The sequence below is a fragment of the Chelonia mydas genome, chromosome 2 (assembly GCF_015237465.2).
Source record: "Chelonia mydas isolate rCheMyd1 chromosome 2, rCheMyd1.pri.v2, whole genome shotgun sequence".
NCBI classification, from domain to species: Eukaryota; Metazoa; Chordata; order Testudines; family Cheloniidae; genus Chelonia; species Chelonia mydas.
In genome coordinates this window covers 226727463-226744935 of record NC_057850.1, presented here as the reverse complement: position 1 = coordinate 226744935, position 17473 = coordinate 226727463, and the positions used below count along the sequence as shown (strand labels likewise).

Below are 17473 nucleotides of genomic sequence, written 5' to 3'. Positions count from 1 at the left end.
CTTACATTTAACTACTGCCTATTGGGTAATAATTAGGGCTGTCAAGCAATTAAAAAAAAGAATCATGATTAATTGCACTATTAAATGATAATAGAATACAATTTAAATATTTTGGATGTTTTCTACATTTTTGAAATATATTCATTTCAATTATTATACAATACAAAGTGTACAATGCTCACTTTATATTTATTTTTGATTACAAGAATTTGCACTGTAAAAAACAAAGTATTTTTCAATTCAGCTAATACAAGTACTGTAGTGCAATCTCTTTATCATGAAAGTTGAACTTACAAATGTAGAATTATGGACAAAAAAACTGCATTCAAAAATAAAACAATGTAAAATTGTAGAGTCTGAAAGTCCACTCAGTCCTACTTTTTATTCAGTCAATCGCTCAGACAAACAAGTTTGTTTACATTTGCAGGAGATAATGCTGCCCGCTTCTTGTTTACAATGTCACCTATAAGTGAGAACAGGCATTCTCATGGCACTGTTGTAGCCAGCATCGCAAGATATTTATGTGCCAGATACACTAAAGATTCATGTCCCTTCATGCTTCAACCACCATTCCAGGGGACTTGCATCCATGCTGATGACGGGTTCTGCTCGATAACAATCCAAAGCAGTGTGGACCGACGGATGTTCATTTCCATTATCTGAGTCAGATGCCACCAGCAGAATGTTGATTTTTTTTTCTTTTTGTTTTGGTGGTTTTGGTTCTGTAGTTTCCGCATTGGAGTGTTCCTCTTAAGATTTCTGAAAGCATGCTCCACACCTTGTCTCCCTCAGATTTTGGAAGGCACTTCAGATCCTTAAACCTTGGGTCGAGTGCTGTAGCATATCTTTAGAAATCTCACATTGGTACCTTCTTTGCGTTTTGTCAAATCTGCAGTGAAAGTGTTCTTAAAATGAACATGCTAGGTCATCATCCGAGACTGCTATAACATGAAATATATGGCAGAATATTTTTAAAACAGAACAGGGGACATACAATTCTCCCCCAAGAAGTTCAGTCACAAATTTAATTAACACTTTTTTTTTTTTTTTTTAAAATGAGCGCCCTCAGCATAGAAGCACGTCCTCTGGAATGGTGGCCGAAGCAAGTAGGGGCACACGAATGTTTAGCATATCTGGCACATAAATACCTTGCAGTGCTGGCTACAAAAGTGCAAATGCCTGTTCTCACTTTCTGGTGACGTTGTAAATAAGAAGAGGGCAGCATTATCTCCTGTAGCTGTAAACAAATTTGTTTGTCTTAACGATTGGCTGAACAAGAAGTAGGACTTAGTGGACTTGTAGGCCCTGAAGTTTTACAATTGTTTTGGTTTTGAGTGCAGTTATGTAACAAACATCTACATTTGTAAATTGCACTTTCATGATAAAGAGATTGCACTACAGTACTTGTATGAGGTGAACTGAAAAATATTTCTTCTGTTTATCATTTTTACAGTGCAAATATTTGTAATAAAAATATATACTTTGATTTCAATTACAACACAAATACAATATAGATGTAAATGTAGAAAAACATCCAAAATAGTTAATAAATTTTTATTTAACAGTGTGATTAATTTTTTTAATCACAATCAGTTTTAATCGCAATTAATTTTTTGAGTTAATCGTGTGAGTTAACTGCGATTAATTGACAGCCCTAGAAATAATGTAATTGTCCCTCATGTTGTCATGTGACAATCCAGCATGTTAAAATGGTATTACACAGGGTATCAGAAAAGAAGCATTACAAGATTTTGTTAGCCATGAAGTATACAGAGGAAGTTCTCGCCATAGGACTGAGACTAAAATGAGCAAATGCACAGCTAACATGAGTTAGTGTCCCACTAAATGTTGGCCAACAGCTACCATTGAGCATTCTTCATAAAATGACATTTATTGCACAGTTAGCATTAAAAATAGTTGTACATTTAGAAGTTTTAAGTGTTGATTTCAATATTTGAATTGTTTATCAGTAACAATGGCAAAAATGTGATCATATAATTTTAATTTCACAGGTTGTTAGCACTACCTTACTGATTTCCTTTAAAAATTCCCCCCACTCAACTTCAGAACAGGTTTAATTGGCACAACTAGGTTATTTTTGGAGTATTGCCAGAGCATCGATGCCTTTAAATCTTTGTTTTGGTGTCTGGGCATGTTCCATTTGCTGGTGTGTCTTGAAAGAAAAACACACACATTATTCTGTAGTAATTATAGTCTTAGTTCTTTTTATATTTAAACTTTAAAGCAAAAGAAATTACATTTCTGAGCAATTCTAAACAAAATTCAAACCTGTGGGATGTTATCAGGTATGAAACTTTCTGCATTTTTTGCCTCCCGTAGCCTTCACTTTTCTGACTAGCTGACATTTTCCCAGATCTCTGACTCGTGTTGTTTTTGTTGCTTTCTGTTACTCTGATTGCTTGATTACACACCTAAAATCAATTCAAAGCTGAAAGTCTTTAGTATTTGTACAATGTGTATAGTCTGGTTACTGCCATTCAAGTTTGCAAAACATTATATTAATTTGCATTTTTCCCTTAATTAGTGAGATGTGAAGATGTATAATTTCTTTTCATGATTAACTGATCAGATCTACTTTCATCTAAGCTTATCGTTATCTTAGTAAGATTCAGTGTTCACAATTAGAAACAGAAAGTTCAGGATTCATGTATTAATCAAGCACTTGTGCTTAAAATATTATAGTATTTGGTAGTAAATTCTATAGTGAAGTTTGCAGAACAGTTTTGATGATAAATCGTTGTCTTCACATCTCAGAATTTTCTGAAAAAAAATTATTTTCTGGATTGATATCTTTTCTCCTTGGTCTCTGGTCAAAGGTGAATCATTTTTTTTCATATGCTTTTGAGGATAAGAAAAATATTTTTTCCCATACAAATACTTAAGTTTTAAATGGCTGAATTTTGCAGCTGGAATCTTTAATAATCCTCATTGAAGAGCATGTCAATAATCCAATTAGAAAACAAAAAATTGGTAGAATATTACTGAAGTTATCAGTGATTGAAAAGTGTGTCATGGTTAATGTTGACAAAGAAGCTATTCTGTAGGGAACAGGGCATAGGCACTCAATTAGGATATAACATTTTGGAATAAAATATTCTCCAATCTGAATATTCTTTACACCTAGCACAAATGTTTCCATCGAAATTCCAACCTCTAGTCTTTAACAAGCTTCATTAAACTTTTGCCTATTTTAAGATTTTTTTGTTTGTTTGTTTATTTTGTGGCAACAGGAAGAAGTTCTTATGAAATTTGACACTTGCACAAAACAAAAGAGGGCTTAATTTGTCCGATCCAAAAATATATTTTTGGCTTTCTCAGAAGGAGTACCTTCCCGCCTGTATAGTTGGAGGTTGAAATCAAGTTGGAACAAAAATGAACAGTAATTCACAGGTTACTTCTGTTTGGGAAATCTTTCAGGCCCCAGTACTGCTGGGGCTCTGTGTGGGCAAGCAATCCCCTTGCATGCTGTCAACTGGCAGATCAGTGGTGAATTCCTGCCCATATTGAAGTCAAGGAGAGTTTTCTCGTTAACGTCAGTGGGAGCAGGATTTCATCCATAGTCCTTATTTTGCAAAACAGACCAGATACCTAAGAAGGTGTGTACACGTCCTCCGATGCCAGGGAATACAAATACACAGTGAAGAAATAAAACAAATGTAAAATACAGTGGGTGACATCTGTGCCCCATTGCATTTAATGGGAATTTTGCCATTGTCTTCAGTGAAGGCTAAGATTTCAGCCAGTGTAAAATATCCTGTCTCTTTACTCTTTTGGATTTTCCATAGTCTTCACTAGGAATCAGTTCCATCTAGAAAAAATAGGCAATCAAAGATATACTGCAATATAATGGCTTTTTAAAATCAGGAGCAAAACGTTTACATTTTAGATTTTTTTTTTTTTTTTTAAATAAAGGAACAAAATTCCAAACTACGGAACTTTTTATTGTGTACAAGCTAAGGTATTTATTAGAGCTGGTCAGAAAATGGAATTTCTTCTCCTGCAGGAAATCCAACATTACAAACTTTGTATTTGTCCCAAACTGGGGCAAAGTCAAAATTTTGAAATTATCTGCAGAATAGAAATTTAAAAAATATTCACTTTGGAAATGTCAGAATATTTTGTTTTGATATTTTTCATCAAAACAAAATATTTCAACATTCCCAAAATTGAAATGTTTTGGTTTGTTTGAAATGACCCAAAATTTTTCATTTTGAGTAATTTCATATTAATCTACATTTCCCTAGGATGTGCACATTTCCTTAAGGGAGTTGTAGTTCCAGCCCCCGTCCTGCCCAATGGGTCAGTCTCCTTGGCAAGACTACATCTCCCATTATGCAAGGCTGGGATTGGGCTGCATGTTGTATCATGGGAGTCATATGACTGGGTGCATTATGAAAAATGTAATCAGGCTAGGGAGCCTGGCCCATAGGAGGCAATAAGGGCTGGAACAACAGCTCCCATATGAAAATGTGCACATGCTAGGATACTTATCCGAGTTGAAGTGACTTGAAATAAAGCATTTTAGTTCATTTCCACAAATAAAAATATTCCAGTTTGGGACACATTGAGACAATGAAATATATTTCAGTTTTCCTGATGGAAAATTGTAAATTTGGGGCAAAATCAAAATTTTCCTGTAGAAAATTTCATTTTTACAGAAAATGATTTTTCCATTGGACAACCATTCAGATGTAGAATTCCCAACCAGCTCTAATATTTGTTGTTGTTAAACATCCATTTAATAATTCTAATCCTTTATCATTATATCCCAATTACATCCCATAAAAAGAAATTTGGTACAGTTTGTGTCACACAATGGTATATTTTGAAAAAAGAAACAATGATTTTATAGATAAGAAAATGTGGCAAAAAGATATTGCAACTCTATTGCAAGATGAAATGAAACAGGCCTTAGAAGGAATGCATACATTTACAAGGAGCTTTGTCCTCTCATCTACAACTTCTGGAGGGAGATGTGCTGCTATTAGGCTAATTTTTTAAACTATTTTCTCTGGACCCAAAGAAATTAAACAGGTGTATATGTTCCCAAGAAAACCTGGAAACAAACTTTTTATTTAAAAAATAAAATATATTCTAAATTACTGGACTTCAGGCACTACCCCGTACACTTGAGCCATACATTGCATTAAAATCTCTCTTTAGAACAAATCATCCAGTATATACAACAAGACGAAACTTTTTAAAAATAACTGTTTTAAATTTCTTAAAGAAATAAAAATAACTACCTTTCCTATAATAGCACTTCAGACTCTACAGTTTGTAGAACTACTGCTGAATCACATATAATGAATAAGGCTGTGTTTTAGTCACGGGTATTTTTAATAAAAGTCATGAACAGGTCACGGGCAGTAAACAAAAATTCACGGCCTGTGACTTGTCCATGACTTTTACTATATACACCTAACTAAAACTTGGGCCGGAGGGGCTGTGGGTGCTCTGGGGGGGATGGTCTGGGGGTGGCCTGGGTGCTGGGGGGGTGGCCCAGGACTTCTGCTGCTGCTGGGGGAGAGGTGAGTGGCAGCGCTCGGCCTGGGACCCCCGCTGTTGCTAGGGGCAGGCGGTGGCGCTTGTCCCAGGACCCCTGCTGGTGCTGGGGGAGAGGGACGGCAGTGCTTGGCCCAGGACCTGTGCTGGGGCGGGGGGGCAGCAACGCTCAGACCAGGACCCCCACTGGTGCTAGGCAGGAGGTGGGAGACAGTGGCGCTGAGCCCGGGACCCCCGCTGGTGCTGTGGAGGGGACGTGTGGTGGCGGGCAGCCTGGGATCTCCCAGGGGGAGTGTGTGGCATAGCTGGCAGGCTACCTACCTGGCTCCATGTGTACCTGCAGCTCCTAGTGGGAGGGACAGCTGGGGGGATCCACGCACTGCTCCTGCCACAAGCGCCAGCTCTGAAGCTCCCATCGGCCAGGAACTGCAGCTAATGGGAGCTGCAGGGGTAGCAGGTGCAGGCAGCGTGTGGAGCCCCCTGGCCCCTCCACCTAGGAGCTGCAGGGACATGTCAGTGGGAGCCAGGAAGCTCCCCAGGTAAGCGCTGCCCCACCTTGCACCCCAACCCCGTGCTGCTGCAGAAGTCACAGAGGTCCCAGAAGTCACGGATTCCGTGACAAACACGCAGCCTTAATAATGAATATTATTATTTTGTTGTTGTTAAATTCCGCTTTAAGTTTATAAAACAGATTAAAGCATATTAGTTGAGATTCTTTTTTTGCCCTTTCCTCCTCTTAAATTCAATGTGAAAAATTAAGAACATAAGCACTGCAATACTGGGTCAGACCAATGGTCCATCTATCCCTCTGTCCTGTCTTGGACTGTGGCCAGTATCCAAACAGCAGGGGCAGTGAGTATGGAATAGGGCAGTTGGAGTGATCCACCCCGTCTTCCTCTCAGGGCTTTCTGGCAGTCAGAGGTTTGTTAATGCAGTGAGTAACAAAAATGATTAAAGGTCTAGAAAACATGCCCTGTGAGGGAAGTTTGAAAAGATTGGATATGTTTAGTCTGGGAAAGAGAAGACTGAGAGGGGACATAACAGTTTTCAAGTACATAAAAGGTTGTTACAGGGAAGAGGAAGAAAAATTGTTCTCCTTAACCTCTGAGGACAGGACAAGAAGCAATGGGCTTAAATTGCAGCAAAGGGGTTTAAATTGGACATTAGGAAAAAGTTCCTAACTGTCAGGGTAGTTAAGCAGTGGAACAAGTTGCCTAGAAAGGTTGTGGAGTCTCCATCATTGGAGATTTTTAAAAGTAGGTTAGACAAACACCTGTCAGGGGTGCTCTAGATCAGTGGTTTTCAAACTTTTTTTCTGGCGACCCAGCTGAAGAAAATTGTTGATGCCCACGACCCAGCAGAGCTGGGACAGAGGGGTTTGGGGTGTGGGACGGGCTCAGGGCTGGGGCAGAGGGTTGGGGTGAGGGCTGTGGGATGGGCCTAGGAATGAGGGATTCAGGGTGTGGGAGGGGGCTCTGGGTTGGGGCAAGGGGTTTGAGTGCAGGAGGGGGTCAGGGCTCTGGGCTGGAGGTGCAGGCTCTGGGGTGGGGCTGAGGATGAGGGGTTTGGGGTGCAGGAGGGCGCTCTGTGTTTGGGGAGGCTCAGGGTTGGGGCAGAGGATTGGGGGGCGGGGTTGGGGCACAGGCTTACATCAGGCGGCTCCCAGTAAGTAGCGCAGCAGGGGTGCTAAGGCAGGCTTCCTTTTTGCCTGTTGTTAGGGGGCTTATTCCTTCACCCATTTACTTTCCTGGTCCTTCTCGCATGAACAGAGAGCAACAATACCCTAAGTCCAAAGGTGCAAACAATTTGATGTTTATTGGGGTGAACTTCCAGCAAGCATGATTCCAGTTTCCTTCCTTAGTGTCCCCCTTCCCAGCTCTGACCCCACAGAGCCTTACACCTGTGTCCCTGTTCCCAATCCTGCCCTTAGCCGAACATGATTCCAATTTCCCCACCCCCATTCCCATTTCCCCCACCCACTTCCTGATTGACTGCAGACTATATAGTAAAACTTAAGTTCTGCTTAGCTATACCTTAACCAATCATTTTCCTGAAATTTAACTAACCAATCCTAACATATTGTAACATGATTATGTAACCAATTATATCCCACCACCTTAATTTGTTTACACCCAGCAAAATTAATTATACAGCAGACAGAAACAATCACAGAACCAGACAGCGATTATACAAACAATAAGGAAATGGGGACTACAGTGATAGAACAAACACAGAAATGAGGATTTCACATCCCAGCTATTGATAAGTGAGTTCTTGCCAGACAGGGTGCTATCAAACTAAGTTTCCTTTTACATCTTCTAGGCACTTCCTTTTCTCTGGAGGCGATAGGCATTATCAGGACAGGACTGTATTCCTAACAGCCCAGTAGCACCTTATTTCAATGTGACTAGGTTGGAATGTGAGGATGTGACCAGTCGCTTCCCAGCTTATGGCTGCCTCTGCTGCTTAGCCAAAGATCTTAGCCTAAGAACAGGGCCTCAGACTGTCACAGTAAGAGAAGGACCTTACTCTGGCAGACAGTGATTTTAATTCTTTCTTTTATACCTCTATAACTAGCTAAGTGATAAGAATACACCTAAATTCTTAGAGTATAGGCCTTTACAGACAGGCCTGAATATCTATATCCTAACACCTGTCCTGGCACCGTGGACTGCACTGTGCCCTGGAAGTGGCCAGCAGCAGGTCTGGTTCCTAGGCGGAGGCACACAAGCGGCTCTCTGCAGTGCTTGGCCACAGGCACTGCACCCTGCCCCCGACTCTCATTGGCCGGTATGGGAGTGCAGAGCTGGTGCTCAGGGCGGGGGGCAGTGTGTGGAGCCCCGTGGCTCCCGCACCTAGGAGCCGGACCTGCTGCTGGCCGCTTCCAGGGCACAGCGCAGTGTCAGAACAGGTAGGGACTAACCTGCCTTAGCCGGGCAGCACTGCCAATGGGATTTTTAATGGCCTGGTTGGTGGTGCTGACCAGAGCCACTGTGACCCAGTGCCTTACATTTGGGTCGTGACCCACAGTTTGAAAACCACTGGTCTAGAGAATACTTAGTCCTGCCATGAGTGCAGGGGACTGGACTAGATCAGCTGTCGCTCCCTTCCAGTCTTATGATTTTGTGACAGTGCAAAATTAAATTGAATGTCACATTAACTGTAAATTTTTCATGTTAGAGATATATTAAAAATATATAAGGTATATTCATTGTGTCCGTTGTCAAACTGTCTGGAGTGGCTCATGAGCATGAGTGCCAACCTCAGGACAGACTGTCAAGGAACAGGGCATAAACCCCAAACTTGTTGTATGTTCTATAATTAGATTTCACCAACCAATTAATAAGCGTGAACTCTTAAAGAACTGTAACAGTCTTAATATGGAATAATAGTCCCCTTGGGTACTCTGTTCTGTCTTGCCTCCCAGGCAAACCTACCTTTGTGATATATGATCCCCTTTGCCAAAAATCACAATAATATTCATGTTATTCCCAGTCCCAGAGGACTATTCACATACCCCAGGTCAATTGTACCTCAGATCACAAACCAAAGACAATGCTTGTAGCCAACCCTATAACACTAATTCAGGATTTATTAACTAGGAAGAAGAAATGTTATTTACAAAGTTAAAGACACGATACTGTCTTATGTTCCAAAAGATGATGATAGCTGCTTTAATATGCAAGCTTTATATGCCCTTTAGGGCTAACCCATGCTAAACCACTGGGGACCCTTTGCTTATGCTTAGAAATCATCGCCTCTCAGAATTCAAGCAGCATAAGGATAATAATTTTTCCTTAACAGGGATTTTTATTACTTTCCCCCAGCAATCAGGCTATGATGGGACAAGGGCTTATGCATGTACCCTCTTCAGAGGTGTGGGGAAAGCAATCAACTGAGTCTTTTATCCACTGCTGTCCTACAACAGCTTGTCTGGTGTCTATAGGCCTTCTTTTGTTGGGGAGGAGATACCACCTGTTTTGGTAAACTAGTATTTCACGCATGGTAATGCTTCTTCCTTGACTGTCAGGGCTTACAGTCTTAAACATTTTTACAGTTACAGAGCAAACACTTAAACACTACCTTATAACATGGCATACAAATATTATAAGTATGATTAATACATGCAGCATCCTACAAGCATTCCATAAAGTCTAAACACATTCTTATAACTCTAATATCTGTTTTAACAATGCTAACACGCAGGCAAGCCAGACTGGTTTCCAGCTATGCATTTGTCAGTGTCCAGTGAGGCCCAGTGGCCTTGGCATGAGTTTGCACCTGATCTGCCAGTGTCCCATCCATCTTTTCTGTTCTTTTTCTGTATGTTTTACTTTATATGAATTTTCTTGTGTGATTATTCTGTAAATACCATTTCGTTTCTGTACTTGACATGCAGTTAAATGTTATTCTAATGAAAAGTTAATCACATTCAACAGGATTACAGAATTTAATGTTTAATAATAGTGTTGTTAAGTTACAAGAAAAGTATCCTGGAATTCTGTAACTTTAAGAAAAGGTGCTGTGTGATTTATATAACTAGCATATCTCACTGGGGGATCTTCTCTTGTAACAGAAAAATTATTGCATACAGGAAGATGCAGATTCCTCATTAGCAGTGAATTGGCAGGTTTTGATTAAGACGCTCCAGGAGAAAGAATCTAAAATTCAAAAATTAGAAGCAGAATTACAAGACTATCCAGAACATGAAGATACACAAACGGTAGGGTTTTTTGTTTTTTTTTTAAATCATGAATTTATTCTTTGAACATGTTTACTTACTGTAGTAGCACTTTCTAATCTCATTATAAGGGTATAGGAAACTAGCTAGAAAACCGGTTCAGGACTTTTCTTGCACTTAGGGGGCCACATTCTTAGCTGGTGTAAATTGATGTAACGCCAACTACACTGAAGCTACAGCTGCTGAGGTTCAGGCCCAACGCTGGCAATTATACCCCATACTATTTTCCCCCTTCAAATTCTTGTCTAACAGTATCAGGGGGTAGTCGCGTTAATCTGTATCCACAAAAACAACAAGGAGTCCAGTGGCGCCTTAAAGATTAATAATAAATAAATAAATAAAGACTAATAAATCTGTTAGTCTTTAAGGTGCCACCGGACTCCTTGTTGTTTTTGTCTAACAGTAGTTGCTCTTATTATTACTTTTAGCTGTTTATTCCAAATATGAACTCCTCAGGTAAGGAAATTCCAGCTATATTCTGTTAGTACCCACTCTTACTTAGTTTAAAGTGTCTATGTGTATCTATGACTTGTTAAATAATCCCAACTCAGATAAATACTTAGCATGTCTCTTTGGGTTTTTTCTTTAAGATTATGGAGATCAGTAAAATCAACTCATCAGTACTTCAGCTACTAAAATCACTTGAGACACTTCCTTTTTAATTGTTTTTATTAATTCCTGCAGTAATGTTTAAACGGTGTAATCATTTTTTGGGTATAACCATCAATAGGCACTGGTGGGCTTTTTCAGGTGTAAGCCTTTTCAAACTAAAAATGCTTTGTGAAAACTAGTTACGGCTGCTAAAGAACAATCATGATGTTCACAAACTGGAAATACAGAGTACAGCCATGTACGTACACGTCAGCACCCAGAGATGCAACCTTGTCCATTTCCTTAGCAAATTAACCATACTCAGCCACAGCCCAGTGAAAAGGGAGAACACAACACCACCTCAAAACTTCATATATGCTGTGTAATTAATCCACTGTGAGGAAAAATGCCATTTTTGAAGAAAAGAAGTTAGGTCTTAGTCACATACTGGTTAGGTGTAGTTCATTATTTTCTATCCAAGTTTTATTAATATAACCAACTGTGAACCTTCACCAGTGAGTGTATATATGAAATTTCATGTACTGAAATAAGTGCAAGTTATGCATTTTACTGGGATGTCTGATCTTTTATGCTCTTTCCTGGTTGCCACAGACAGATATCAGTGCCTCAAAGAAATGAACTGAGTAAATAAGGCTAGTGGATGGATTCAGGAGTGTTTCTGTGAGCTTCTCTATGCCCCAAAAAGGACTGGCCAAACATTTGGCATCAATATAACAACAAGGGAAGGGTCTGGGGAGGTGCCAGAGTTCTGGCATCAATATACAGCTTCCTGCTGGACTGCGGATGAGCAGCCAGCTGGGTGCTTCTGGGTTCTTAGTAGGGGGGAGAAATACTACTTTAAATAAAATCTCTATCAGCTTGACCTTTTCCCCCCTTGTTCCTACTCAGCTGTCCCTCTCTTCCTATGATATTTCTTATCTCAATTTGGCTGAAAAAGGTCCCTCTGGGACCATCTTTCTCATTTTCCTACTGCCACTTGTGTATCTCTCTCTGCCTGCAAGTTTGGTTCAGCACACCTCAAAGAACCTGGGCTTCTCCTATAGCTTAACATTACATTCTGCCATAAATTAGTGCTATGAGCAGGAGACTGGAACTTAAGGGCTTTTTTGGTTGAAACAATTTTCACTTAATGAAAGGATGAAAACTATATTTTCTCTTTTCATTTGCTCTTTGACTCCCTGGCCTCTTAAAAACATCTTTGCCTTTTCATTGAAAATTTGCTGACCATTGGTCTATATTGCAAACTAGACCGTTGTCTATTTGGCTTTTTTAAAATGGAAACATCTGAGTTTTTACTTAGGAAAATGTTTATGCTGTTTGTCTAGTATTGACTCTTCATTAGAAACTACTGAAGATATTTAGTAAGACTGACTTACTAGTGTGTGGATTTTCTTATTAAAGTTTCTGTATGTTCACTGATGAGATATTGTAATAATGATTGAAAGGACTCCTTATGGTTTGCTCTTATAGTATCCATAGATCAAGAATTTATTGGCACCATTAAGGCCAGATTTGTTAGTAATCTGTGAACTACCTACAAATAGTGATTGATAAGTTGGAGACATTACCTCTTTGTTGATGGATAAGTGGCAATAAGTCTAATAGAGTTTCTGAATGATGTCACTGGGAAGACAGTGGATGGCTGGTCCTCATTAAGCATCTGATCCTACAGCTTTTGAAATCACTCTTACATGAATAAGGACTGCAGGATCAAGTCCCTAGCGAGGAGTTGGACTTGGATAATACTTTTACACCCTAAACCCACCATGTTTTGGGAGATTTAGGTGAAATCTTAGGCCTGGTTTACACTAGGAACATACATCTCTTTAGCTATGTCTCTCAGGGGTGTAAAAAATCAACACTCCTAAGAGATGTCACTATACCAACTTAATCCCTGGTGTAGACAGTGCTAAGTCAATGGAAGAATTCTTTTGTCGACCTAGCTACCACCTCTTGGGGAAGTGGATTACCTATGCTGACAGGAAAAGCTCCCCCGTCAGCACAGGTAGTGCCTACACTGAAGCGCAGCAGCTGTGCAACTGTGTCACTGTTACATTTTAAGTGTAGACATACCCTTAATAGCAAATACAAATGAATATTGTAATAGCCTGTGCAAATAGCAAATTAAAACACAAAGTGGAAAAAGACCAAAGTTGTTTCAACTGGAAGTTGGTTTTGAAGATGTATTGGACCTCCTGGAATTGTTTTTCTTTAAATGTTTCTCCTGTTATTAGGATAATTGGGAGATAGAAAATCATTTTCAGGGAAGAAACAGTATTTTTGTCTGGTTTTTGTGCAGTGCCTAGATCAGTGTGGCCCCTGAGTGCATTTGCAATATAAAACCTATAATAATAATTTCTGAAAGGAGGTCTCTGGTCAGAACAAGCCACTGAAACTGCTGGAGGAAATAAAAATACCCCTAACCTGATTTTTCCAGATTTAATTAAAAACTGATAAAAGCTGCATCAAGGAGAATAACCTACCAAAAGAGAGAGTCTTGCCTCATATGAATTAAGTATTTAAAGAAAGAAGTCATTGCCTCAATGATGATTAAACGTTAAGTTTCTCATCAAGTGATTAGAAATTTAAGAAATAAGATTGAGTAAACTTCATTATTCTACAAAAGAAAAGACCACTGCTCCAGACTTATTGGTGCACAGGCATGCCCTTAAAAATGAACTTTCTCGGAAAAACAAACACTGTGGTGTAATAGACTATTGGAGGTGACCCCATGGGTGTACATCAGTGGAAGTTGTTGTTTCATATTTTCAATTACAATAACGCTTAGTCAGAATCAGGACTCCACTGTGCTAGGCCTAGGGAAAAGCAAAGGTTCCTGTTCCAAAGATCTTACAATTTAAGAAGACAGGCAACATACACAGGGAAGGGGGGAGACAATTGGATATAATTTGTATATGCTTTTTAACAGGTATACAATGTGCTGTTTTTATGCAAATATGTAAATCGGTATCAACTTTCCCCAAGTTCCTCTCTGTCTAGCCGTCAGTGATGGATGATTTCATACAGGAATTGTGGCAGAAGTGGGCCTTGAAAAGGGACTTGAAGGGGGAAAGAGTAGTAGCCTTGCAGATCAGGTCACATTATTTACAGGTTTGGAATGTGAGAATTTTAAAAATTTGACCTACAAAATACGGTCGGCAGTAGAGAATAAGCTGCACTAAGGAGGTACTGAGGAACAGCTTGCACTAGCAAGGGAAAAAAAGGCAATGTTATTTATATATCACCCACATTTAGCATCCACACACTTTATCCACTGGTCCCATTTCCTAAATGCACTTCTTTGGGTATGTATACACTGCAATAAAAACCCTGTGGCACAGAGTCTCAGAGTTCAGGTCAGCTGACTCAGGTCAGGCTAAGCTGCAGGGCTATAAAATTGCAGTGTAGACATTTGTGCCACGTGTCTCCTATCACGGTGTAGACATATGCTTCAAGGCTCTGGGAAATCTAGATCAGTGGTTTTCAAACTGCAGGTCATGACCCAGTACTGGATCACAAAATGTAAGGCACTGAGTCATGGCGGCTCTGGTCAGCACCGCCGACCAGGCCATTGAAAGTCCCATCGACGGTGCTGCCCGGCTAAGGCAGGCTAATCCCTACCTGTTCTGACACCGCACTGTGCTCCAGAGGCAGCCAGCAGCAGGTCCGGGTCCTAGGCGTGGGGGGCCACAGGGCTCCAAGCACTGCCCCTGCCCCGAGCACCGGCTCTGTGCTCCTATTGGCTGGGAACTGGCCAATCGAAGCTGGGGGGGGTGCCTGTGGGTGAGAGCTGCTTGCACGCCTCCCCCTTGGAGGTGGACTAGCTGCTGGCTGCTTCTGGAGCTCAGCGCCGTTCACGGTGCCAGGACAGGCTGGAAGACTGCGTTAGCACCCCTGCTGCGCCGCTGACCAGGACCCACCCAAGGTAAGCCCGCGCCCCAATCTCCTGCCTGAGCCCCACCCAAAACCGGAGCCCCCTCCTGCACCCCAAACCCCTCATCCCCAGCCCCACCCCAGAGTCTGCACCCCCAGCCCAGAGTCCTGATCCCCTCCCGCACCCCGACCCCCTGCCCCCTCCCACATCCTGAACCCATTCATTCCCAGCCCCACCCCGCAGCCCTCACCCCTGCACCCCAACCCTCTGCCCCAGCCCTGAGCCTCTCCCACACCTCAAACCCCTCATCCCCAGCTCCGTTGGGTTGCGGGCATCAACAATTTTCTTCAACTGGGTCGCCAGAAAAAAAAAGTTTGAAAACCACTGACTTAGATGCACCTAGGAATAGTCATATAGAATCAGACATTCAAACAAAAGTGCTACCTACAAACTGTGAAGCTTCATAATTCACACACACAGTGGCATGTACATCCTATCCCCAAAATAGTTTTTACACACACATCCTATATGAGAGTAACATTAGGGTTGTAAGCAAGAATAATGTTAATCTAGTGTGAAGTAGTTACTTAAGTTATGTTGATTTTTTAAAAATTTTGCTATTAGAACCACCTTGGGAACAAATCCTCAGAATGTAATTTTCATTTGTGCACAATTGTTGAGTTATAATTTGACTGTATACAGATCTTTACATGTTTATGAACTCTTCTCAGCGAGCCATTCTCAGGGAATACCTTGACTGCCTATCCTGGAAATGGGGCAACCAGAACTACACACAGTATTCAAGATGTGAGTGTACCAGGGATTTATATAATGGGATTATGATATTTACTGTCTTACCTATCCCTTTCCTAATAGTTTCAAACATTGTTAGCTTTTTTGACTACTGCTGCAGATTGGGCAGATATTTTCAGAGAACTATCTACAATAACTCCAGTATGTCTTTCTTGAGTGGTAACAGCTAATTTAGGCCCCCTCGTTTTGTATGTATAGTTAGGATTATGTTTTCCAGTGTGCATTATTTTGCATTTATCATCATTGAATTTCATCTGCCATTTTGTTGCCCACTCACCCAGTTTTGTGAGATCCTTTTGTAACTCTTTGCAGTCTGTTTTGGATTTAACTATCTTGAGTAATTTTGTATCATCTGCAAATTTTGCCATCTCACTCTTTACCGCTTTTTCCAGATCATTTATGAATATGTCAAACACTACAGAATGCATCCAATGAAGTGAGCTGTAGCTCACGAAAGCTTATGCTCAAATAAATTTGTTAGTCTCTAAGGTGCCACAAGTATTCCTTTTCTTTTTGCGACTACTGGTACCAGTACAGAACCCTGGGGGACACCACTGTTTACTTCTCTCCATTATGAAGACTGGCCATTTATTTCTACCCGTTGTTTCTTGTCTTTTCAGCAGTTACTTATAACATGACAGTTTACTTTGCTTAAGAGCCTTTGGTGAGGGACTTCATCAAAGGCTTTCTGAACGTCCAAGTACACTGTATCCACTGGATCACCCTTGTCCACATTTACTGACCTCCCCAAAGAATTCTGATAGATTGGGGCATGATTTCTCTTTACAAAAGATATGTTAACTCTTCCCAACAAGACATGTTGATCTATGTGTCTGATAACTCTGTTCTTACTATAGTTTCAATCAGTCTGTTTCGTTCTAAAGTTAGGTTTACTGGCCTCTAATTGCCTTTTTTAAAAATTGGTGTCACGTTAGCTATCCTCCAATCATCTGGTAAAGAAGCTGATTTAAATGATACATTACATATCACAATTAGTTGTTCTGCAGTTTCATAATTGAGTTCCTTCAGAACTCTTGGGTGAATACCATCATGTCCTGGTGACTTATTACTGTTTAATTTATCAATTTGTTCCCAAACCACCTCTATTGACACCTCAATCTGGGACAGTTCCTCAGATTTGTCACCTAAATAGAATGTCTCAGGTGTGGGAACCTCACTCCATCCTCTGCAGTGAAGACTGATGCAAAAAACTCATCTAGCTTCTCTTCAGTGATTGTCTTCCTTGAGTGCTCCGTTAGTACCTCGATCGTCCAGTGGCCCCACTGATTGTTTGCAGGCTTGCTGCTTCTGATGTACGTAAACATTTTTTGCTGTTAGTTTTTGAATGTTTGGCTAATTGGTCTTCAAATTCTTTTTTGGCCTGCCTGATTATACTTTTACACTTAACTTGCCAGAGTTTATGCTCCTTTCTATTTTTCTCAGTAGGATTTGACTTCCAATTTGTAAAGGATGCTCTTTTGCTTCTAACCGCTTCTTTTACTTTGTTGTTTAACCATAGTGGCACTTTTTTGATCACTTTACTGTATTTTTTTTTTAATTTGGGTCTCTATTATGGTGTTTTTTAAAAGTTTCCATGTAGCTTGTAGGCATTTCACTTTTGTTATTGTACCTTTTAATTTCCCTTTAACTAGCTTCTTCATTTTTGTTTAGTTCCACTTTCTGAAGTTAAATTCCACTGTGGTCGGCTTCTTTGGTGCATCCCCCACCGAGTGGTGCAGCTATTTTTACATCTTGGACCAGCTCCTGTGCTCCACTTAGGACTAAATCAAGAATTGTGTCACCCCTTGTTCCAGAACTGGCTGCTCCAAGAACTAGTCATTTATGGTGTCTAGAAATTTCATCTCTGCATCCCTTCCAGAGGTGACATGTACCCAGTCAATACCCCA

The 17473-nt window shown here is 40.5% G+C and overlaps 1 protein-coding gene across 7 annotated transcripts in view; it reads left to right on the top strand.

The window, feature by feature from the left end:
- C2H10orf67 (chromosome 2 C10orf67 homolog) overlaps positions 1–17473 on the top strand; it is a 125959-nt gene that overhangs the window by 15029 nt on the left and 93457 nt on the right. For 5 of the 7 annotated variants that reach the window (XM_043541328.1, XM_037890846.2, XM_043541324.1 and 2 more), the window contains one exon: positions 10103–10249. The exons of the other annotated variants lie outside the window; for them this stretch is intronic. In XM_043541328.1, coding sequence (XP_043397263.1) covers positions 10103–10249 — 147 coding nt within the window. The remainder of the gene's footprint in view (positions 1–10102; positions 10250–17473) is intronic. 7 annotated transcript variants of the gene reach the window in all.